We start from the raw sequence: 22,461 nt of genomic DNA on the forward strand, positions 1-22,461 counted from the left end.
ACTTTAATGGTCCTGATTTAGATCGAGCCTTCATCTTATTTATGTTGATGAACACTTACCCGAATGCTCAGTGTTATGGAACTAATATGAAACCACTGAATAAGTTTAACAAGCCATAGAAAAGAATTAAGCTGTAGACTACTGGAACTGGTGTTTTAGTAGAATTAAATGTTTATTTTGTCATTGGTACAGTGTCTTAATAACTGAAATTTTAGTAGAAGCGTTACCTTTATTTGTATTTAGTGAGTGTGATTTTAGGGTTTATATAGGAGATTTTATTCTAAAATTGTAGCTCATCATTAAACATTTGATTAAGGCATTTTTTAAAAAGTAAAGCAAATGTTTATTTTAAATATAAGTAGCATGTTCAAATTTCTCTCTAGTTTTACTCCTAAAAAAGAAGAGGAGGAGAGCCAACCAGCAAAAAAAACATATACTTGGAATACAAAGGAGGAGGCAAAGCAAGCGTTTAAAGAATTATTGAAAGAAAAGGTATTTATATTATAGATTTTTTTTGTTCTCAGCTTTTTTAGGTCAAGTGTATATTATAGGTTTTTATGTGACATGTAATAATTAGCTAATAAGTTACTCTTTAATCAACACCTTGATGCCTTTATTGAAAATACTGATTTCATGAACTCTATTATAACTGAAAATCAACCAAATATCTCTTGTTTTCTTTGAGGAACATTTTTGTGAAACTGACTTTCAACATAGAAACTATTGTGTACAATATACTAAAGCACATTTCTACATTAGTGTTTAATATAAGGTTTTTTTAATCAGTAGTCTAAAGAAAAAGTATTCATGCTGTTTAAATTTCAGTTAAAGTTTTCTTTTCAGTCTATAGGTATATTACACAGTATCTTCAATAAAAACCTATTTTTTAGAACTTGTTTCAAACTCTTGCAAAGGGAAGTGCTTGATGTTTGCAGTGAGTATTATACTTGGTTCCCTGTTGTATGACTTTTACTATTGTTGTGTGAGATATTAACTTTTTATTTAAATGGTTTTCAGCGAGTACCATCCAATGCTTCATGGGAACAAGCTATGAAAATGATCATTAATGATCCACGATACAGGTAATACTTTATTTTTTATTTACTTTTCATTTTGATCATGGCAACCTAGCACATAACAAGAGTTGTTTTGTGTATGAACCCAAAAAGCCAAAGACTTGTCATATATTGAGTATTCTGCTACATATGAAATTAGAATTGTTTTAAAAGTTGAAATTACTCCCTAGAATCATTTCTTGACTTTAATATAATTTTACAACTTTCTTAAGTTACATGTGAAAAACTATTGTTTTTTTTTGTTTTTTTGAGTTGGAGTCTCACTCTGTCGCCCAGACTGGAGTGCAGTGGCCGCTCCCGGCCACCGCAGCCTCGACCTGCTGGGTTCCGGCGATCCTTCCGCCTCAGCCTTCCAAGTAGCTGGAACTACAGGCGCGCGCTACCACGCCCGGCTGATTTTTTGATTTATTGTAGAGATGAGGTCTCGCTGCCCAGGCGGGTCTCGAACCCGCGGGCTCAGGCAATCCACTCACCTCAGCCTCCCAAAGGCGCAGGATTACAGGCTGAGCCACCAAGCCCGGCTTATGAAAAACTATTGTATTATTTGTTTCAAAGCACTAACATTTGATTTGCCTCCCTTCATTTACTGTTATGTGTATTCATTTACTCTTATGTGTATTTTTCTGTTTAGTGCTTTAGCAAAGTTGAGTGAAAAGAAACAGGCCTTTAATGCCTATAAAGTCCAGACTGAAAAAGAAGAAAAAGAAGAAGCAAGATCAAAATACAAAGAGGCTAAGGAATCCTTTCAGCGTTTTCTTGAAAATCATGAAAAAATGACTTCCACAACTAGATACAAGTAAGATTTTCAGTGGTTGTATGACATATATTTACTGTGTTGTTTTTTGTGTCATACTTTTTTGACAAGTGCAATAGCAATCCAAAGCTCATTAAATAAAGCTAAATAGACGATTATGAATGTGGCATTTTCATAGGTATAAGATAAATCAGTTAAATGTAGAATTTAACTTGTAGACTTATTGAATTACTAATTAGAGACTGGAAGAAAAGGAAGAAGACTGGCTTTATAAGTTTGACTCTTTTATTTAAGAAAAGCATTGAAGTCATTATTTGTGGACTAGAAGTAGGCTATTTTCATTAAGTTTAGATGTAGCATTTTGAAAACTGGCCTTTATATAGCATTCTTAATTTTAGAGTACTTTATTATTAAAAATTGTGGGTAATTTAATAATGAAATTAAGTATCAACGAGTTTTCCTTTTAGATGTATTTATGAATTTAGAGCAGAGTGTTCATTTTGTGGTTTTAAATTTGGTTTGACAGTAAGGTAGTTTAAAATTAATTTTATTGTGTAATATAGAGTTATGGTTTTTTAACAAATAGAAAAGCAGAGCAAATGTTTGGCGAAATGGAAGTCTGGAATGCAATATCAGAACGTGATCGTCTTGAAATCTATGAAGATGTTTTGTTCTTTCTTTCAAAAAAAGAAAAGGTACTGTTTATTCTTGGTACTTGTATGTGTAGATAAATGAGCCATATCTTCATTCCAAATAGGAGTTATTTTATAACATGTCCCTTTTTGTTGCTTAGGCTATCCAGTTTATGTGGTACAGCAAATTTATTTGTTTAGAAGTAAAGCTTAAAGATGGAGTATATAGCTTCTATAAGCCTCTTTCTCCTTTTTCATCTGACATAATAAGTACTGTTGGGGACAAAATAGGTACTCACTCACTTCTTATTTATATTGTCATTAATTGGCCACCTTATGCTCACTTTAAGAAAAAGATACTTTGTTCATTAGATATAAAAATACTGGTTTTCTTGCTTGTAGCACATTTATTTATGATTCTGTTACAAGAATGGGAGCAATGTGCAATTATTACTACTAAGCTGAACCTGTGAAATACTGTTTTTAAATACCTGTTTTACTTATGTCTGTTTCATTATGCATTAATTTTTATATGATCTTCAAGGAACATATATAAATGTAAATATTATCATCAAAATTTGAATATAGCTAAAGGTCTTTGAAGACGTTAGCATTTACGTACTATGCAACTTGTCTAGTCTCTTTGCCTGTAACACACAGTGGTAGAAAAAAAGACTTATAGGGGAGAGGGGCAAAAACATAATTTTCAAAGGGTTGTGAGAAAATTGAAGGTGAGTACCAAAGCAAGCACTTAGGCCAAGAGCATTGGCAAAGTAAATAGTGTGGCTAAAGTTAATAATATTTACTTGAAATTTGAATATACATTTGAAACTTGGTCATCAGAATGTGAAGAAATGTTCACTAATTGTAATTTAAATGTTTTAGTTTCTTTGAATTTCAAAAGGTATATTCATACTTTTCCTGTAGGAACAAGCAAAACAGTTGCGAAAGAGAAATTGGGAAGCCTTAAAAAACATACTTGACAACATGGCTAACGTAACATATTCTACCACCTGGTCTGAAGCCCAGCAGTATTTGATGGATAATCCAACTTTTGCAGAAGATGAGGAATTACAAAGTAAGAATAATGACTATCGTTATTTTCACATTTTATATGGCATCACTAACTGAATTTTATGCACTGATATGTCCATTTCTGAAAAAGTGTTTTGCTTATTTATTTCCAAATGGGATATTTCTGAGTTTTGTGATTCAGGACAAAATACTTTTTCAAAATTCAAATTGGCTTTACAAGATAATCGTTGAAATCTGTAAGTTACAGGTCAAATTTGAAATTACTCTTAGCCATTTATGTATAACTTGGTAAGAACCAAATTTTATTTATTTACCCCATTTTATTTTTGTTGTCTTCTTTCAGTAATAACTTGCACAAAAAATGTATCCGAATTTTTACATTAGGTTTCCCCAAGAACTCTGTTTTTGGCTTAACTAGTTGCATTTTAAAATCACAGCTTTCTCATCTGTTCCTCTGAAAATCATGCTTCAGTGGGATTTTTGGTAGAATTTTATACTTTGGAAAGCTCCTGAAATAATTTTGCTACTGCAGACAGATTTTTGTTCTAATTTATTTTCATTAATTTTTCATACGCATCATGCTGTCCTTGTTTGATCCTGTGTTTCAGGGTATCTTTTAATGATATCTTTGTGAAATTTTTCTTAAAACTTTCATATTTAGATGATTTCAGATAGTATTTGAGTTTAAATACAAGTATTTTTGAAAGGCTAATTTGAAATTTAGGGATTTTATGCAAATAATCCAACTTCCTTATTGACATTTTAATTTTTAACTGAAAAACACTGTAGACATGGACAAAGAAGATGCATTGATTTGCTTTGAAGAACATATTCGGGCTTTAGAAAAGGAAGAAGAAGAAGAAAAACAGAAGAGTTTGCTGAGAGAAAGGAGACGACAACGTAAAAATAGGGAATCTTTTCAGGTAATTGAAATATCTGTTTTCTAGCTTAGTTTTATAATATAGTACTGAACTTGAATAATGATATAAACAACTTTGAGACAGCTGTTCCCAGATCATTGACTTAGGCTTTATGGAGGATCTATACATAGTTAATTATCCACCTGAAACACCTATTTTAGGGAGAGGAACTTGGAAGGCTGTATGTTGGCATTTAAATGAGCAGTGATAGCTAAGCTTTCACTGGGGAAAGTGAATAACAGGAGGGATGACTGACAACAAGGTATGTGTGGTGAATTCGCTGGGGTGTAATTGGGGAATGGGCCGTAATTTCTTAAACACCAAAAATATGAACTGGGATTGCATTTGCTGTAGCTGCAGTTCATTTTCACTTTCAAGAATCACTTTTATCCTCAGTAATGTAAAGTATCGTGGGACAATGAATTTTTTGTATTTTGTCTCTCACCAGATTGCCCATTTCAGTAATCATATAATAGCAGCTAGTGTTCATTGATTGTTTACTATCAGCTTACATTTATAATCTGTTTTTAATGATAGCCTTATCTCATAAGAATAGATACTATTTTTGTTGTATCCATTTATATAAATAAGACAAAATGGGAGTGGGAGAAATGAAGTGCTTGTCTAACTTACACTACTGAATAGTGGAGCCAGGATTTGAATCCATGCAGTCTTGATTATAGGATCTCTTCAATTTACCACTGCGTTAGGATAAATGGTAAGTAACAGTGGCTTAAAAAAGTTTGTTTCTAGAAGTAACAGTCCTGAGTAGGGCACATTGCCATCCCCTGTTATAGGTTTTCTCAAAAATTAGTGTGCATCAGAATGACTCAGAGGGCTTTGAGAAAGCAAAGTTCTTCCCACCATGCCAAAGGTTACTGTCTGAAATGCCAGTAGTATGACTTCAGTCGTTATTTCACAAAAACTTGACATTTACTACTCCTGATAGGTTACTCTATCTTAGTGATTTCCCATACTGTGGTGTTGTTTTTTTTTTTTTTACAATAGTTAAAACCACAGATTGTTGAGTTTCACCTGGAGGATTTGATTCAGTAGGTCTGGGATTGGGTCTGAAAATTTACATTTCTAAGTTTCCAGTTGATAGTGATACTGCTGGCCCATACTTTGAGAATCAGTTTCCTGCCATCTTAGGTGGGATATGCCATCCTCATAATCACATTTTAACTTAGAAAAGTTGAACGAACAGTTCTATTTTAAAACCAGTGATGTAGATATTCTAATCACCTACTTCATTCAGGTTCAGTTGCTGAGAATTTGTTACGTGGCCACAGTTAGCTACAAAGGAGGCTAGAAAACCTAGTTTTTAGCTAAGCAGCCATGTATCCAGGAAAAAGGAGAGGGCATATTTTTAGAGGACTGTTAATTATATTCTTTTATAATGAGAGCACTTTAATGTCTCTTATGAAGGTTTTACAGTGGTTTAGAATAAAGAGGTTTATATTTTAAAAATAATTCAGTGAAAATAAGATGGGCATTTGAGTCACAGAAAATATGAGACTATAATGTAGAATATCAATACTGAAAGTGGAGACTATGAGGGAGAAATTTTAATGTAAAGCCTACATGGGTCTTTAACTAAATCTAAAATATGGCTCTGAATCAGATTGGTATGTGTCTTGCATGTCTTCTAGTTACTATTAATATGAAGGGGGAGCCAATAAAATCAGAATTATTTTTTGGAGGGTAGGCTCCTTGTAGTACAAGAATTTGTTCCTCTAGATCAAATGGTCAACCAAAGTTTTTATCTGAGAGTTTCGAGAAGGTTGCATCATGATTTGCAGAAGAAATGTCCTGAGTTGTGGCAAACAGGTGACTGATTCTTCCACCGTGACAATGCACCTGCCCACACTGCACTGTTAAGCAATTTTTGACCAAAAACAGCATGACCCCCACGCCCCACCCTCCCTATTCACCTGATCTCACCCCAGCAACTTTTTTTTTGTTTCCCGGATGAAAAAACTCCTCAAAGGGAAATGTTTTGCCAGTGTGCAAAAGGTGAAACTAAAAAACAGCAAGAAGCACTAAAAGGCATCTAAATTGACACATTCAAACACTGTTTTGGGCAGTGGAAAAAGTGTCTTGTACTTTGATGGTAACAGACGTTTAAACATGTGAAAATAAATACACACTATTTTGTAAGTAAATTCCGGGTTTTTTGGGTCTCCCTTCATACAAGTGGGTGTTAAGCTTGTATCGGTCATTCCTTCAGATACATTTTCCTGTGCTACTGCTCTACTTTTCAAAGGGTATACTTAAAACTTCAGTAAAATGAGTTAAAAGAAAAAATTAACATTTACAGTAAAAGATCATGAATGGAAATATCCTCAGTATTAATAGTTGTGATCACTGTCTTTTCATTGAGTACTCATTTGCTAATCAGATAATTTGTCACATCTAAATTTGTCACATCTATGATATGAAAGCTATGATCCTTTTTTTTTTAAGTTTTTTTATGATTTTTGTTTTTTTAAGTCTTTAAATTGAAATTTGAAGTTATGTCAAGTCTGGAAGAGATTGATCAGGGGCTTTAAATGAGTACCAGGGGAATGTACAGTGTCTCAGATGCCAAATTGGAGTTTGGAGATAGAATAGCTGTCCCCAAAGCATGATCTCCAAATGTATAGAATCAGTATCATGTAAGAAGCTATAGAAATGCACATTTTCTAACCTCACACCAGACTTAATGAAATTTTGGGGACGGGGCCTAACAATCTGTGATTTTTTTTTTTTTAAACCTTCAAATGATTCTTCAAGAAACCCTTGAGGTAGAGGAACCCACCAACACTAAAAACATTAAGGATATTTATGGCGTGAGTACTGAAAGAACACTATTAAGAGTGGCATTTAAGGTGACTATTGGCATAGTAGGGAAAGTTAATGGTTTACCCGCTGAAAGATAAATAGAGGTCCAGTTACACCTTCCTCTCAGATATTTAGTAAGGCAAAGTTCAAGTGAACTCAGGATTGAGACAATGACTTTTCTTGAGTAAGAGAAAAATGGTTAAGAGGGAGAGAATGAAGAAAAGATAGGGTATTTCTCCTTAAACATAATCTTAGAAGATTTGGAATTCAGGCATAAATATGAATACAGTTATATTGTAAACATTATGCAAGGGGACAAAAAGGATGAAGATGGAGAAAAATTGAGTTGGTCTAAGGCAGTGGTGCTCAACTAGGAAAGGTGCTACTGGCATCTAGTGGGTAAAGGCCAGAGATGCTGCTAAAGCTCCTGCAATGTACAGAAGACACAATCGCACCCATTTCCCCCCACTCCAAGCGAAAAATAAAATTAGGTGCCTGAGATGTCATTCGTGCTAAGGTCGAGAGTTCCCCAACCCTGGGAAGGAGCGATGTTAGGCTCAGCCATTTTTGAAGCAACTTGCTTTTCATAATATAAAAACCAGGACTCCGCTCTGCCACTCCCCCACCCCCCAAAATGGGATTAGTAAATAAAACAAGTAGGAACCATACAGTTTTATCAGAGTGGTTTTAAATCTGAATTCACATTTGGTAAAATGTGGTATCTGGTAAAATTTCAAATATTTGAAATTTAACCCATATTGCTTTAAAAAACAAAAACAATTCTCAGGTGATTCTGACTTTCAGGTTAGGGATCTGTTATTGAAATGAATTCAGACTCACAGTTCTGTGACTATCAGATCCAGCAATTTGGATGTGAAGTAAGTACTAGCAAATCAGGTATGATAAGTGGCATAGGTTGTAAGATAATAAAGAGCATCACTGAAGATGGTTTCTAAGGTATTTTAGAGACTCACGCAGGAGCAAGAGAGGAGCCTGATGACCACACAAGAACAGTTTGAGGCAGAATTCCATTTATGTTGAAGGGTAGTGACAAAAGAGTTTGGAAAAAAAAAATTCAGAGTTGTAGGACTGTATGATCATTCTTACTGTTGTTTGAAGAGGGGTGAGTGGAGTTGTAGGTGCCTAGTATTACTTTAGGGTAGCTCTAACCAATACAAATATGAATGCCACAAATGCAATTTGAGTTTTTTATTTTAGTAATTTACTTCATATACCTAAAATACTAACATTTGAACATGTAGTCAGTAATTTTTAAAGTTTTTTTGTACTAAATCTTCAAAACCATTGTGTTTATTCTTACAGCACATCACAACTGAGACTAGCCACATTTCATGTCCTCAGAAGCTACATTTTTACTTTTGATCTGTGGCTACCATACATTGCAGGTCTAGGAATTGTGGGAAGAGAATTTAGGGTTATAATTTTTTTAGAGACATTTCTGTGTAGGATTAATCTCCTTAAGACTTGGGTTGGAAGAAGGAAGTGTAGAATTGCTGGGTACTAAAGTCCCAATATGTTAACTTGAAAGCAAGTAGGGAAAAAGTACAAAGAGGAGAAATTAGAATAAGCAAATTAAAAAACAGATGTAGATTTTAGGTATAGTAGTAATGTAGAAGTAAGGAAATGGTTTTGAAATTAGCTAGGGCTAGGGGTTTGAATGCAAGCTCTCCACACTACTTTAGGAAAATTACACTTCCTTCCTTAGAGAGCCCCATATTAGTTTTAAAAAATTAAATAAAAATACCTAGAACACATTAGGCACTATGATGTAAAATGGAAAGTATACTTTAATGAAAGAATGCATATACTATCTTTAGCCTCATCATTTGAGATAGGTAATATCTACTATTTTGAGTTAACTTTGCCTTTTTTTTTCTAGCTGAATACCGCAGCCTAGAAAGATATTGTGGTGTCCTTTGAAAGACAGAATTTTTTCTGCCTAAAGACAGTTTTTACTTTTCTCAAATAGCAAATATTCTTTGTACCTAAACTTGTTTGGAATAACATTGGTAGAGGAGTTTTAAATATTTCAGTTTTTGCATTACGCTCTTATTTTTAATTCACTTAAAGATGACTTTTCAAATATAATTGGTTTTTTTCCCTAAGATATTTTTAGATGAACTGCATGAACATGGACAGCTACATTCTATGTCATCTTGGATGGAATTGTATCCAACTATTAGTTCTGACATTAGATTTACTAATATGCTTGGTCAGCCTGGTAAGACTCTTTTCTTTCCTAATTTATGTTATGGTAATAATTGGAATGGGCAAAAAGGGGAGGTGGTGGTATTGAGGGCAACAGGTGTTTTATTTGTGTTTTATAAACAAAAAAGTAATTGCAGCTCTTTGATTAGAGCTAGCTTTTGACTTCTTTAGTATTTTCATTAGGATCAACTGCACTTGATCTTTTCAAGTTTTATGTTGAGGATCTTAAAGCACGATATCATGATGAGAAGAAGATAATAAAAGACATTCTAAAGGTAAATAAATATTACTTACCTCATTAACCTATAGTATATTTTTTAAATTGGTACTGTATTCCTTTGTTATATATATTATTAATGTTAGTATTTCTTCTTTTAGGATAAAGGATTTGTAGTTGAAGTAAATACTACTTTTGAAGATTTTGTGGCAATAATCAGTTCAACTAAAAGATCAACCACATTAGATGCTGGAAATATCAAATTGGCTTTTAATAGTGTAAGTGTTGTAAATGACTACTTTAATATCAGTTTTTTAAAATTTATTCAGCTGAAAGTTATAGGCCATTGGAATAAGAGTGTATGAGTAGGACTTTACAGAGTGGTAGAGTCTTTTCAGGTAAAGTTAAAGAAACTAATCTATTTAGACAGTGGTTTAATGTTAAGCTTCCTTTGCTCATATTAGCTGGTGTTATAGATAAATTGGTCCTTTAACTTGTAAACAATATGAAAATACTTAAAAACTAAGAACAATTATTATTACCGTTAGCAGTCATTGTACTATTGTAACTGATTAAATATGATTTTCTAATAGTTACTAGAAAAGGCAGAAGCCCGTGAACGTGAAAGAGAAAAAGAGGAGGCTCGGAAGATGAAACGAAAAGAATCTGCATTCAAGAGTATGTTGAAACAAGCTGCTCCTCCAATAGAACTGGATGCTGTCTGGGAGGATGTATGTATACATGTAGTTTTTTTCTAATTAATTATTTTCTTTACAGTTGAAGAATAAAAATACTTTTAATTTCTTTCTCATTTTATAGCCACAAAAGTAAGCTAAAGTTGTTTGTAGAGTATATTAAATATATTTAGAATTCAATTAAAATACTCTGCATTTAGGAATATTTATTAAGAATGGTTTGAACTTTTGAAGGAAGGAAATAATGTGCTTTATCACAATTTTCATTTGCTATTAAGATTCCTTTTAGGCATATTGGCATGCTTTTTTTGGTATTCATGTATTTTATATCTGAATTTTTCAGATCCGAGAGAGATTTGTAAAAGAGCCAGCATTTGAGGACATAACTCTAGAATCTGAAAGAAAAAGAATATTTAAAGATTTTATGCATGTGCTTGAGGTAATTTTAGAATTCTCATAATGGTTTGAAATATTATAAAATTATACAAATATAAACAAAAATTAAAGAATTTAGAATGATGAAAATGTGTTTCTTAATAGTCACTAGTTTTATCCCAATGTAGTTGCCTGGGATAATTAGGGAATGGTTTTTTTCCTATAAATACTGTTTTAAAGTGAAACAAACCAAAAGTTTCCACGAAAATACAAAGATTTATGAGTTGAGACAATGTTTGTTTTGTATTTTTAGAAAGTTTTAGTAATTTAGCAATTTGACAGCTGCATAGATTGACCAATAAAACCAAAGAAAACTCAAAGTTATCTTGTAAAGCAGATAGAAAACAGCATTTAAGCACATCTGAGATATTATGCCACTCTGAGTGTATAGAAACCCCAGAGGATTTCAGGAAATAATTCAATAAATAGTAAGTTTTAGTCAAAGTCTTAAGTAATGAAAAAGTAACATCTTAAGGGACTTCAGTATTTTTATGAAGGTTTCAGATAGGCCCTTGTAAATATGCTGACTGACCAATATCTATGTGGGCCAGGCAGTGTTCTAATTTATTTGTATATATTACATGTATGTGCTTAATCCTCATAAATCTGTGAAGTTGTAGCTGAAAAAAACGAAAGCAAAGAGAAGTAAAGTAACTTGCAAGGAAATGATTCCAACCCAAGCTTTTTGACCCCAGAGTCAGTGTCTTTAGGAAGTATGCTGTGCTGTCATTTCCAGACTATCTAGTACTTTACAACAAACCAAAAGGTAGTACATATTCCATATTACAGTGCTTCATGGTAATTGGGCATAGCAGTTCACTTAATTTGACTATTCACTATTTCTTTAGATTTATTGTTCTTGATTATTACAATGTTAACATCCGTTTTCTCTGTAATATGTACTCACATAGGTCCTATATTGTTTCATAACTGCCTCTAGATGTGGTCCTGTAGGCCTTTAGCTCTTTTCTACTACAAGTGTAGTTTAGATCGGCAGCATCCATGTTACCTAGGAATGCAGAACCTCATGCCCCATCAACAGAAATCTGATATCAGAATCTTCATTTTAACCAGATTTCCAAGCATTAGAATGTGCATATAATTTTGAGAAGTTCTGCTATAGGTGTGGTATTACCTATTTTTCTTCCAATTCAGGAATCGCACACTGGGTTCTTTTAAGGTATGCACTGGGGTTTAGTAAAGTAGTAAGGTGGTAAGTGGAGCAAAAGATGGTTCCATAGGGAAAGGCTGAACACATTTAGATTTTAGACCCCAATAATCTGTACCTTGAAGGAGAAAAGAAAAGTAGGTCATGCAGTGAGATAAAAAGAATGTATCCCTTCTGAATAAGATATCCCATTTCCACTTATGTAAGTGAAACAGTTTATTTTCAAAGTCATAGCTATGTTTAGGGGCAAGGAACTTTTCACTGAAACTATAACCTTTGTCTCAGATCAAGGATGGCTCTCAGATTATTCTTTGTCTTAGTAACTGTCCCAGCTTTCTGACCAAAACCATCAGAAACACCATGCCTGAATGTCACTGTGTTTCATTGTCATTAAAAGCAGTTTGCTGTGCATATTATTTCTAGAGTGTATCAGTTGTCTCTACTAACCCACACCATTCTCATTCTTATAAAAACTACTTTTTCTAACAATACTTTTTAAGATTGTTTTGTTTCGATGTCTGAAAGAGTTGATATAGCATGTGTAAGAAGGAAAAGGAAAAAAAAATTGACAAATCTCTATACAGTTTCAAGGGATTACGTTCTAAATATGATAGTTTTACCCTAAAAACTTTATTGGTATAGCTGTTTAAAAATCTTTGTTGACATTACCCCAAGGTTTTATGGTTATGTTTCTGGAAAAATTTTAAGGTCACCTGACTGTAATCGTATTGACAAGTTCATTTTTTAAAAAATAAAGGTGTAACATTTACAAAATACAAACAAGGAAAATCCATTTTCATCATTACCCAACATGGTTTTTGTTTTTTCAATTTAAGCATTAATATGATTAATGATTTTTGTTTGTTTGTTTGTTTTTGGAGCCAGTCACTCTGTTGCCCAGGCTAGAGTGCAGTGGCATGCTCATGACTACCGTAACCTTGACCTGCTAGGCTCAAGCAATCCTTGCACCTCAACCTTCCAAGTAGTTGGAACTATAAGCGTACACCCCCATGCCCAGCATTTATTGTAGAGACAGGGTTTTGCTAGGTTGCCCAGGCTACTCTGGAACTCTGGGACCAGGCAATCCTCTCGCTTCCAGCCCCCCCAAAGTGCTGGAATCACAGGTGTGAGCTACCACACCTAGCCTAGTTATGGATTTTAAAATCATATTTTATCTGTGAAATTGAATATTTAATCCTCAGCATGGCTTTAGTTTGGGACATAAAGGACTTTTTAAAAATGTGCATTTAGGCCAGGCGTGTTGACTCATGCCTATAGTCCCAGCACTTTGGGAACTTGAGGCAGGACAATTGCTTGAGTGTAGGAGTTGGAGACCGGCCTAGGTAACATAATGAGATGTCATCTATTTTTTTAAAGATGAAATCATCACTGTAAGCCAGGCATAGTGGCTCATGCCTGTAATCCCAGCACTTTGGGAAGCAAAGGCATACAGTACCTCTGATATGATACCATGGATCTCTTACCCTGCACAGTTTTATGATGGGGGATGGGCTGTTGAAGACTTACCATGTGTACGCAGAAGATGTGGGATTTGGTGCTGTTGATATAGTGGTGATAGTGGGGTTAGAGAGGAGGGAAGACAGTTGAGAGGACTTGGTATTAATTGAATATGAAGGACAGTGAGAATTTGGAGGTAACTACTTGGTAAGTTCAAGGAAGTTAATTCTGCAAACTAGGTGTGTTACTTATATTAGGATACTTATATAATGAGTATTCAATATTCCAGCTTTTAAAAATTAGAGCTTAAGGGATAAAATTGATTTTTTAAAAAAACCTAAGGAAGTGGGGGGCAGACCTCAGCAGTAAGGATACCTACATAATGAACATTTGTATACCTAACCCTGAGTTGTACCCCACATCTTTAAAATGAAAAAATTAAAAGTTAAAAAAAAATTTCTTTGTGATCTGTCTGCATATAAACTTTTGAAATGTTCTTTTGCCCTGTAGCATGAATGTCAGCATCATCATTCAAAGAACAAAAAACATTCTAAGAAATCTAAAAACATCATAGGAAACGTTCACGCTCTCGATCGGTAAGGGAATTTATTAGCTGGCACCATGAGTGTATTAAAATATTTGTTGGCATTATTATGAATGAAATTGTTTGTATTGTTTAGGGGTCAGATTCAGATGATGATGATAGTCATTCAAAGAAAAAAAGACAGCGATCAGAGTCTCGTTCTGCTTCAGAACATTCTTCTAGTGCAGAGTCTGGTAAGTATTTCTTTGTACTGGATTAAAATCATTGACACTTCATGCTCAAATTCTGGCACTTTTATTTTTCCCTCTATGATCCTCAGAGAGAAGTTATAAGAAGTCAAAAAAGCATAAGAAGAAAAGTAAGAAGAGGAGACACAAATCTGTAAGCAATTTTCTAATTTTTACACTTCAGTTAGGCTTTTACCTGTAATTTCCTCAGTGACTGTAGAACCATTTCTGTCTAGTCCTGTGCAGCCCAGTACAGTTCAGGTGGGCACCTAAACTGAAAGATTTGTTGTTGTTCTTCACCTTGATCTTCCACGAAAATCATTTTGTGAACTTTGAAAAACTATTTGTACGTGCACACCAGTATTAGGATTACTACCCTGGTTCTTAAAATTAAATCTTTTAGAGAAGAGATATGTGTGCATGTGTACATGTGTCTGTGTATGCATGTGTATGCATGTGTATGCGTATATTGCACCTGTTGTTAAGAACAGCTTTAAATGTTTAAACAACTCTACCTCTAGTGCTGTAGCTTTTAATCTTAGGTGTACATTAGGATCGCCTAAGGCAGTTTTTCAAAATATAAGGGTCTGAGTGCCACCACAAACCTGTTGAATTGAATTTTTTTTCATGCTGCTGTCTTAAATTTATGCATATCTAATTAAAAACCACTTATATAAGCACTAGCATTACATTTTAAATAATTTCTCCTTCTTAGTAGCAGTTTGAAGAATTTTATTATGCTGCTGTCAACCTCAAATGTGATAAAGCTAACAGCAGCATCCTACATACAAATCAGTGCTATATTGGTTGTATTTCTCTATATTTACATAATAGTTATTGCCCATCTAAAGTGGTACTGAAACCCTTTATCAGTGGTATTTTATTCTATAAGAATGTTTTCCTTCCCAACAGAGAGTCTGCCGTCTCCCATGAATCTTGGGGAATCTTTTACCACTTAAAGAACACAGCTTGTTATGCTTGACTGTTCTTAAATATTGCTTATATAAGCGATTTTTTAAAACAGAATGGTGTTTTTATCAAAATGCTAACATGTTATTTTTTACTTGCATAGGACTCTCCAGAATCCGATGCTGAGCGAGAGAAGGATAAGAAAGAAAAAGACCGGGAAAATGAAAAAGACAGAACTAGACAAAGATCTGAATCAAAACACAAATCACCTAAGAAAAGGACTGGAAAGGATTCTGTAAGTATTTAGAATTGTTTCATACCTGTATTTTAAAATACAGAAATGGATACTGTAGTCAAGCCCTGATGGTATTTAAACAATAGATTTTTTTTTCTGGTCTGCTAACATTGAGGAAAACAATGAAAATTTAGTTAACTACATTTCACACAAAATAGTTGTCTAATATATGTGGTCATGGATGATCCTTGATTCTCCTAAATTTTTGTTTTTTAAATGTAGCATTTCATAACTATAGCTATTTCTTGCTTTTTTAAGGAATACAAAAATTAAGGAACTCAAATCAGGACTTCTCCAGATGTCCAAATTTGTCCTTGTTACTAAATTTGGTTTCAAAATGCAGACGAGAAACAATGACTGAAGTCTGTAATTCCAGCACTTTGGAAGGCTGAGGTGGGAAGATTGCTTGAGCCCAGGAATTTGAGATCTGCCCAGGCAGCATAGCAAAAAATTTTTAAATTAGCTGGGTGTGGTGGTACATACCTGTAGTCCTAGCTACTGGAGAGGCTGATGCAAAAGCTGAGATTGAGGTTGTGCTAAGCCATTATCATGCCACTGCACACCAGTCTGGGTGACAGTGAAACCCCAACTCAAAAAAAAAAAGTAGCATTTCAATAACTTTTAAAAATATTGATTGGGGGGAGAGGTGAGGGCAAGTGAATAAGTGCCAAAGTTAATATTTTAATATCACATTGCATAATTAGTTCTTAATTTTTCAACCATGCTTATCTATGAGTGACAGCCCAATACTGTGGGTTTTACAAGGATATATGCTTGTGACTCATTATTGGAGAGCATTAACTATGTAGGTAAGCCCTGGCCCTACTGCTGGAAATTCTTTCAGTTGGTGTAAGGTGGGCTTGTTTTTAGGAACTGCAACAGGTGAGTCTGAGACACATCTTTTGTGAATAATGATGACCATGTACCTCCTCTGTACTTTTTGTTTGTTCATTTTGTTTTTTGAGTTGGTGTCTCACTCTGTCGCCCAGACTGGAGTGCAGTGGCTGCTCCCAGCCACTGCAGCCTTGACCTGCTGGGCTCCGGCGATCCTTCCGCCTCAGCCTTCCAAGTAGCTGGAACTACAGGCGCACATTACCACACCTGACTGATTTTTTTATTTATTGTAGAGATGAGGTCTCACCAAGTTGCCCAGGTGGGTCTCGAACCCATGGGCTCAGGCAATTCACTCACCTCAGCCTCCCAAGGCGCAGGATTACAGGCTGAGCCACCGAGCCCGGCTCTCCTCTGTACTTTTTAGCATCCTTATAGTGAGTAAAATGAAATCCCTGAAGCTAATGAAGGAGGACTGGTAACTCTTTTTTTTTAAGCTTAAGTCTTGTTCTGTTCGTAAGTTTTGTGTGTTTTGGGGGGCAAAAGAATTAATATGCTTAAAGCATACTTCTGTTTCTGTGATATAAAGCACTTCTTGGGCCACCTGGACTCTACAGAATTAGCAAGGAATATAGTATCTAGGAAATGAACACCTGCTTTCCATTAAGTGGAGACAGTGTTTCATATTTAGTTGTATAAAAGGAAGGAAAAGATACTAGCATGTACCAGTTTCACTGGTTTACATATTAATGTAAACTGAAAGCAGCAGTATATAAACGTCCCATTCTAAGTTAAGTATTTCCTTAATATATCCAAGGAACACTTAATCAATAACCTGTTGATGGGCTTTTGGTAAAGAGGTAAATATTTCTGTGAAATATGTTTCTTTGGAAGAGAATCAGTGGTAGTTATTGGATTTTTTTTTAAAAGATTCAGTACTTTTTAATCTTACAAATACTGATATCAGCTATATTTATAATAATGTCTTTTCAGGGTAATTGGGATACTTCTGGCAGTGAACTGAGTGAAGGGGAATTGGAAAAGCGCAGAAGAACCCTTTTGGAGCAACTGGATGATGATCAATAAATTATACCAAATATATGTTTACAGTATGATTTAAAGTCTAATTCAGACCAGGGACTCTATTTTAAGTTCAATTGAAGTAACACTGGGTTTTAATTATATCACAGAAAAAAAGTGCATTTAAGTATTGTTATTGTGGACTTTATAAAAGCAAAGGAAATTGAAAATAACTTTTGATTCTGTATCAAGAATCATATTTTCATACAGTCATAACTGTCTTTCTGTGACCCTTTCACAGGGCACTGCAGGATGGATTAAAGGTGGCAATTTACTGATAACTGCAGATGTCTCTACTTTGTTCTAAAGTCTAAGTCATGAGGTGATTTGATTTACTTTTTAGAAGTTGGATTTTGAAGATATAGTGAAAAATTTTTTGATAATATAGTAGTACAAAAAAAGCACCAGCAACTGATAAAACTGCTTTTTTGTGCACTACCCAGCTGGTTAAAGCCAATGTGATCTTTTATGGTGAAACTCCTAAGAAATAGGTGTTTTTGTTGGGAAGTTGGTAGACCCTTAACTGTAGTGGTGCTAATGAGCACTACTGTAATAAAGCCACCATTATTTTTTATGAAACATCTGAATACATTTTAAAAAGGCTATTGTGAGGGCATTATTTTGAGCATCTATTTTGAGGTAATGTTTAAAAAAACTTAACATCAAATCAAATTGTAAATTAGTTTAAATATATTGCCTTAAGGACATACTAAAGAATGTGCCACCAGACTTTAAGTGACAGTTGCAATATCCTTGTCTAAAAAAACAAAAAATCATTGTTGACTTAAACATTTTCTTTAACAGTTGTCTTTTTTTAAAAATCCAATCTTTCTCTTGCTTTTTTTTTTTTTTTTCCATTGAGGAAGTCTTTTACCTTCCCTACTCACTGAGAAGTATTGACTTCGTGGTACACATTCTAAAGCATTTCTGATTTGAATATTTTTGTACATTTTTATCAATTATTAAAACTTCTCTTCTAGTGCGTACTAGTATTTATTTCTACTTAAACTGCTCAGTTCTCAAGAAATTGTATGATCATTTTAAAGATACTAAGTCCTGAAATTTTGCTTCATCTTACCCACACAGCTACTTTCCTTTTTTAATATTTAAGAATATAATAAATTAGTGCATTTGTGGTCCCTAGATTTTTTTTTCATCCATGAATTTCCTACAGAATATTTTAGAGAGGCAATGATTTGATGATAGAATACTCTTTACATGCTAACTTTTGAAGGTTGGTAATGTAATTTATACTATTTTCCTTCAGTGCAGGAGATTTTTTTAAGTAAATAAGTAAATTTTAGAACATAGTCTTTGGTATTATCTTTTAATTTCTACACTTTGAAAGATTCTATTGGGAATATAAAAGCAAAAAGTTTTTTCCTTTCCATCCTAGTAAGTTTGAAAGTTGCCCTGACCAGGATGACTCTTTCCCATTCTGCCCCTTGTGTTTGAATTAAGTCCTGTGTCCACTGTTTAAAAGCTCAAAAAATGCGGGGTGGGAAAGGGCAGGGGGGTAAAGTGAGAATTTGTTTCAAAACTTCTGTCCACCAAGTCATTTTTCTGCTCTGAAATATGACATGACTATTGAAAGTGAGAATCATTATCTTTGAGAAAATGTGAAGTAATATTATTGCTTGCTTAAGGTTAGTCTCCTGTTGTATATTAGAATCAAAACAACAACTTTGACATCAGGGAGTTGTCTAGACTTAATTTCAGAGGTCCCATTGTACTTATAGTTAATATTTGCTAATAATGTCAAATACTTGACATGGAAGTCAGTGGTAAATCTTTAAAATATGCATTTGATATTGGCAGATACACTAGTGGTGTTTCACAAGAGAATTTTAGAATCTGTAAAACATTGTTTTAATTACTTCCATGAATGACGATTTCTAAAGTACAACTTTAAAATTTTGATTTTTCTATTTAAATAAAAAACTATTGATGTGTTTTAGCATGTCCTCAAAATAGATTTCTGTATTTCTTATAGAGATAATCTTATTGCAACCTCAAATCCCTACAAGACGATATAAATTCAAATTATTTGACCTGCAAACAATTAAAGTAGTGGAAAAATTGCAATTCAAAATGCAATATCCTTGCTATAAAATGCGTAATAGGAGTGACTGTAATCCTTTGCCTACCTTTTAGGATCCCATCAAATGGGATTTCATTGCCAGAAAGCTACTTTACCATCTGAAGGTATAGATGGTGAGATTTTGTTAAAGTTCTGTGAAATTTTTAACCAAATAGCTATGTTTCCATATGTTCAGTGAGGTAAAAACTGAAATATCTTAGAATATTGGTTCTGTTAGTATTGACCAAATATGTTAAAACATGAAAGTTTGTTTATTTTCAGGTAAGGGGAATTTGTACTTCCTGTGAAGCAGACTTTTAGGAAAACGTTGAAGATTTATATTTTCTCAGTGCCATTAATACTAGTGAATTATTGGATCAAATTCACTTACATGTTTAGTCAAAATCAGGACCTTAATTACTTGATAATTTTATTTTCTCCCAGCCCATAATTTCTGTGAGAAAATTGAATTTGTATGAAAAGTAGATAATTTAGCCAGTTATGACGTATGCGCTCTTCCTACATGAATTTAAATAATATAATGCTTTTAAATAATAGCAGTGATCCCACCACATTTTTTCTACATAGTAACCTGCATTTCATTATCATTACCCAGAATAGTGTCAGCATATAAATTATTCATGTTTTTCAACATATAAAAATACATTATATGCCTCCCAGTAAATTTGATGGTTAATCAGAGCTGTTTCATCTTTTGACTTTTACTTAATTGAGCCTCACTTTATACAGCGATAAAATGAAAAAGAATTGTCTTAGAGTGAGGCAGTCTGTTCATAGTTAATAGAGTGAAGAAACTGAAAACTAGAAAGTCTTTCTGAGTGCATTTTTCTGGAAAGTTTTTCAGTTTCAAACAATATAATCCATAGTTTTTATTCAATTGATCATATACTTTAAGAAGCATTTGCCTAAATTCTTTTTTTCCCAGTGCTGTCAGTCAGTTAAGTGCTGGCTACTGTAGCCACTTATTCTGCATCCAGAAAGGGGTGGCCCCTTTATATAAAGATTTTTCTTTTAAGGCTTTTATGATATGTAACAGAACTGTTTCTAATGAAATACCTCCTGGGGAACAGTGATGATGAATGCAAGTTTATAGGATATTTACGTATATTATGTAATTTAAATGTAAATTGTAAAACTAAAGAACTTTAGCTTTTAAAGCTATTTCTAAAAATGAAGCAGATTACATCGATTCCATATTTCTTAAATCTGACACTTTTTTATTTTCCCTTGGGAATATATCTCTCAATACTAGATAGATTTTAATTTCACCATCCTATATTCTATATTCTCTAGGTAAAACTGCACTCATTTTACATGAAGGAAAAACAAAATGATGTCATGAGTTATTTTCATGGAACTGTGTTATTGGCTTATAATCTCATTCTGTGCTTCTGGTTAATGGCGTATCCCAGTCTAATCATTCTTACCAGCCTTATAATTTTTTTGCTCTTCAGTTTTCAAATTGTTTTAACTTAAATGGTGGTTATGTAAGTTCCTTGGTCACAGGGATTTGTCTGTTTTATTTGCTGTTACATTCCCTGTGGATTGAGACAGTGCGTGACACATGGTCGGCACTTATTGAATGAATGTAAAATTTTAGTTGAAATATGTACTCATTCAGCATCCATGGCACCCATCATCTGTATTAAAGGGCTTGAAAGCATTGTTGAAATAAACCATACTAACCCACTACTAAAGCCACGGTCATAATTGAAGTGCACCTAAACAAAGCCTAGTGACTTTCTTAACTTCAAGAAATTTCCAAAAGCTTATTAGAGAGAACATAATAATTTAAAGTTGAAAACTAATAATTTGGGGCTACTTTGGAATAGGGGTGAATTGTGGTGGCCTGATAGACACTTCGTTTATTGGCACTGACTTAAAGGTGAGGTGGAAAGTCACATTATTTTGCTCCAGTTACCCATACTCCTTAGACCTCCATATCAGTTTGTCTGCTTGTCCTAAGTTTCTTAACTATAGTAGATTTTCTTACTTTTTAAACTTACTATATAAAAACTGTCAAGACTGCTTTTGTGATGCTTATTAATAGGATCTAGTTCAAGGCCTGTCACTGTTAGTGAGTAGTAATTGACTATTAGTTGATGGAATTACCCTAGATGTAAAGTTGATATTTACAGGAACAGTTTAATCATCCCTCCCTCAATCATAGACCGTGAAACAGTGAGTGGCTGACTGATCAGGTTTATACTAAGCCATTTTTTGATGCTGTTCTTGGCTGCTGTTCCATAGGGTATCTAAATGTGTTATTTGTAAACATTTGGGGGGGGAAGTCCTGCCTGCAAGCTTTTATGGTAGGTGTTGTTCTTCTTGCCTGCCTCTACAACTGAACCGAGGAGGACTTATTCTGAAAGGTGAGTAATAGGGGGAACAAGGTTTCTACATTTTGTGTTTTGTAACTACCAGATTTTTGCCTCTGTTTATATCTTGTTCTGATGTAAAAAAGCCTTTCGTTATATAAAATTAGACCTTTTGTAAATAAATATACTTTGTTAGAAAAAAATGGCATATTTTACTAAGTAAGTCGGATTTGTGGCATTTTTTCCCTTTAAGCACCATTCAGGCAGGTGTTGTGAGAGTTGCAAAATGCCCACAATCTCAGTGTAATTCCTGCTTTTCTTGGTAAAAAGTTAGACTCAAAAATGTTATCAACACTTCATGCGTTTGTTGCTTTAAATTTTTTCTGGGATGGGATATTAGTTTTTAAAAAATGGAAAACAATCCATTGTACGAACTGTGCTGATAAATTTATCTTTGCAGACATTTCTGATGATAAACACTTCAAGGTCAGGTGTCATAGCTCATGCCTGTAATTCCAGCACTTTGGGAGGCTGAGGCAGGAAGATTGAGCATGGGAGTTCAAGAGCAGCCTGGGCAACATAGTGAGACCTTCTCTCTACAAAACAATTTTTTTTTTAAATTAGCAAGGTTTGGTGGCATGCTCCTGTAGCCCCAGCTACTTGGGAGGCCAAGGCTCTGGTGAGCCATGATCACGCCACTGCACTCCAGCCTGG

General features: G+C 34.0%; 1 protein-coding gene across 1 annotated transcript in view; it reads left to right on the forward strand.

Moving 5' to 3' along the window:
• Positions 1 to 19,285, forward strand: part of PRPF40A (pre-mRNA processing factor 40 homolog A) — a 53,644-nt gene extending 34,359 nt beyond the window's left edge. The window contains 17 exon segments of the mRNA XM_021719069.1: positions 384 to 492; positions 1,018 to 1,082; positions 1,708 to 1,872; positions 2,417 to 2,525; positions 3,390 to 3,540; positions 4,287 to 4,420; positions 9,368 to 9,482; positions 9,653 to 9,744; positions 9,848 to 9,964; positions 10,280 to 10,417; positions 10,725 to 10,820; positions 13,953 to 14,001; positions 14,004 to 14,038; positions 14,123 to 14,219; positions 14,306 to 14,367; positions 15,286 to 15,417; positions 17,242 to 19,285. Coding sequence (XP_021574744.1) covers positions 384 to 492; positions 1,018 to 1,082; positions 1,708 to 1,872; positions 2,417 to 2,525; positions 3,390 to 3,540; positions 4,287 to 4,420; positions 9,368 to 9,482; positions 9,653 to 9,744; positions 9,848 to 9,964; positions 10,280 to 10,417; positions 10,725 to 10,820; positions 13,953 to 14,001; positions 14,004 to 14,038; positions 14,123 to 14,219; positions 14,306 to 14,367; positions 15,286 to 15,417; positions 17,242 to 17,334 — 1,759 coding nt within the window. The 3' untranslated portion in view covers positions 17,335 to 19,285.
• Positions 19,286 to 22,461: the final 3,176 nt, after the last annotated feature.

Source organism: Carlito syrichta, unplaced genomic scaffold, assembly GCF_000164805.1.
Source record: "Carlito syrichta isolate Samal-C Ts95f unplaced genomic scaffold, Tarsius_syrichta-2.0.1 Scaffold314111, whole genome shotgun sequence".
NCBI lineage: Eukaryota > Metazoa > Chordata > Mammalia > Primates > Tarsiidae > Carlito > Carlito syrichta.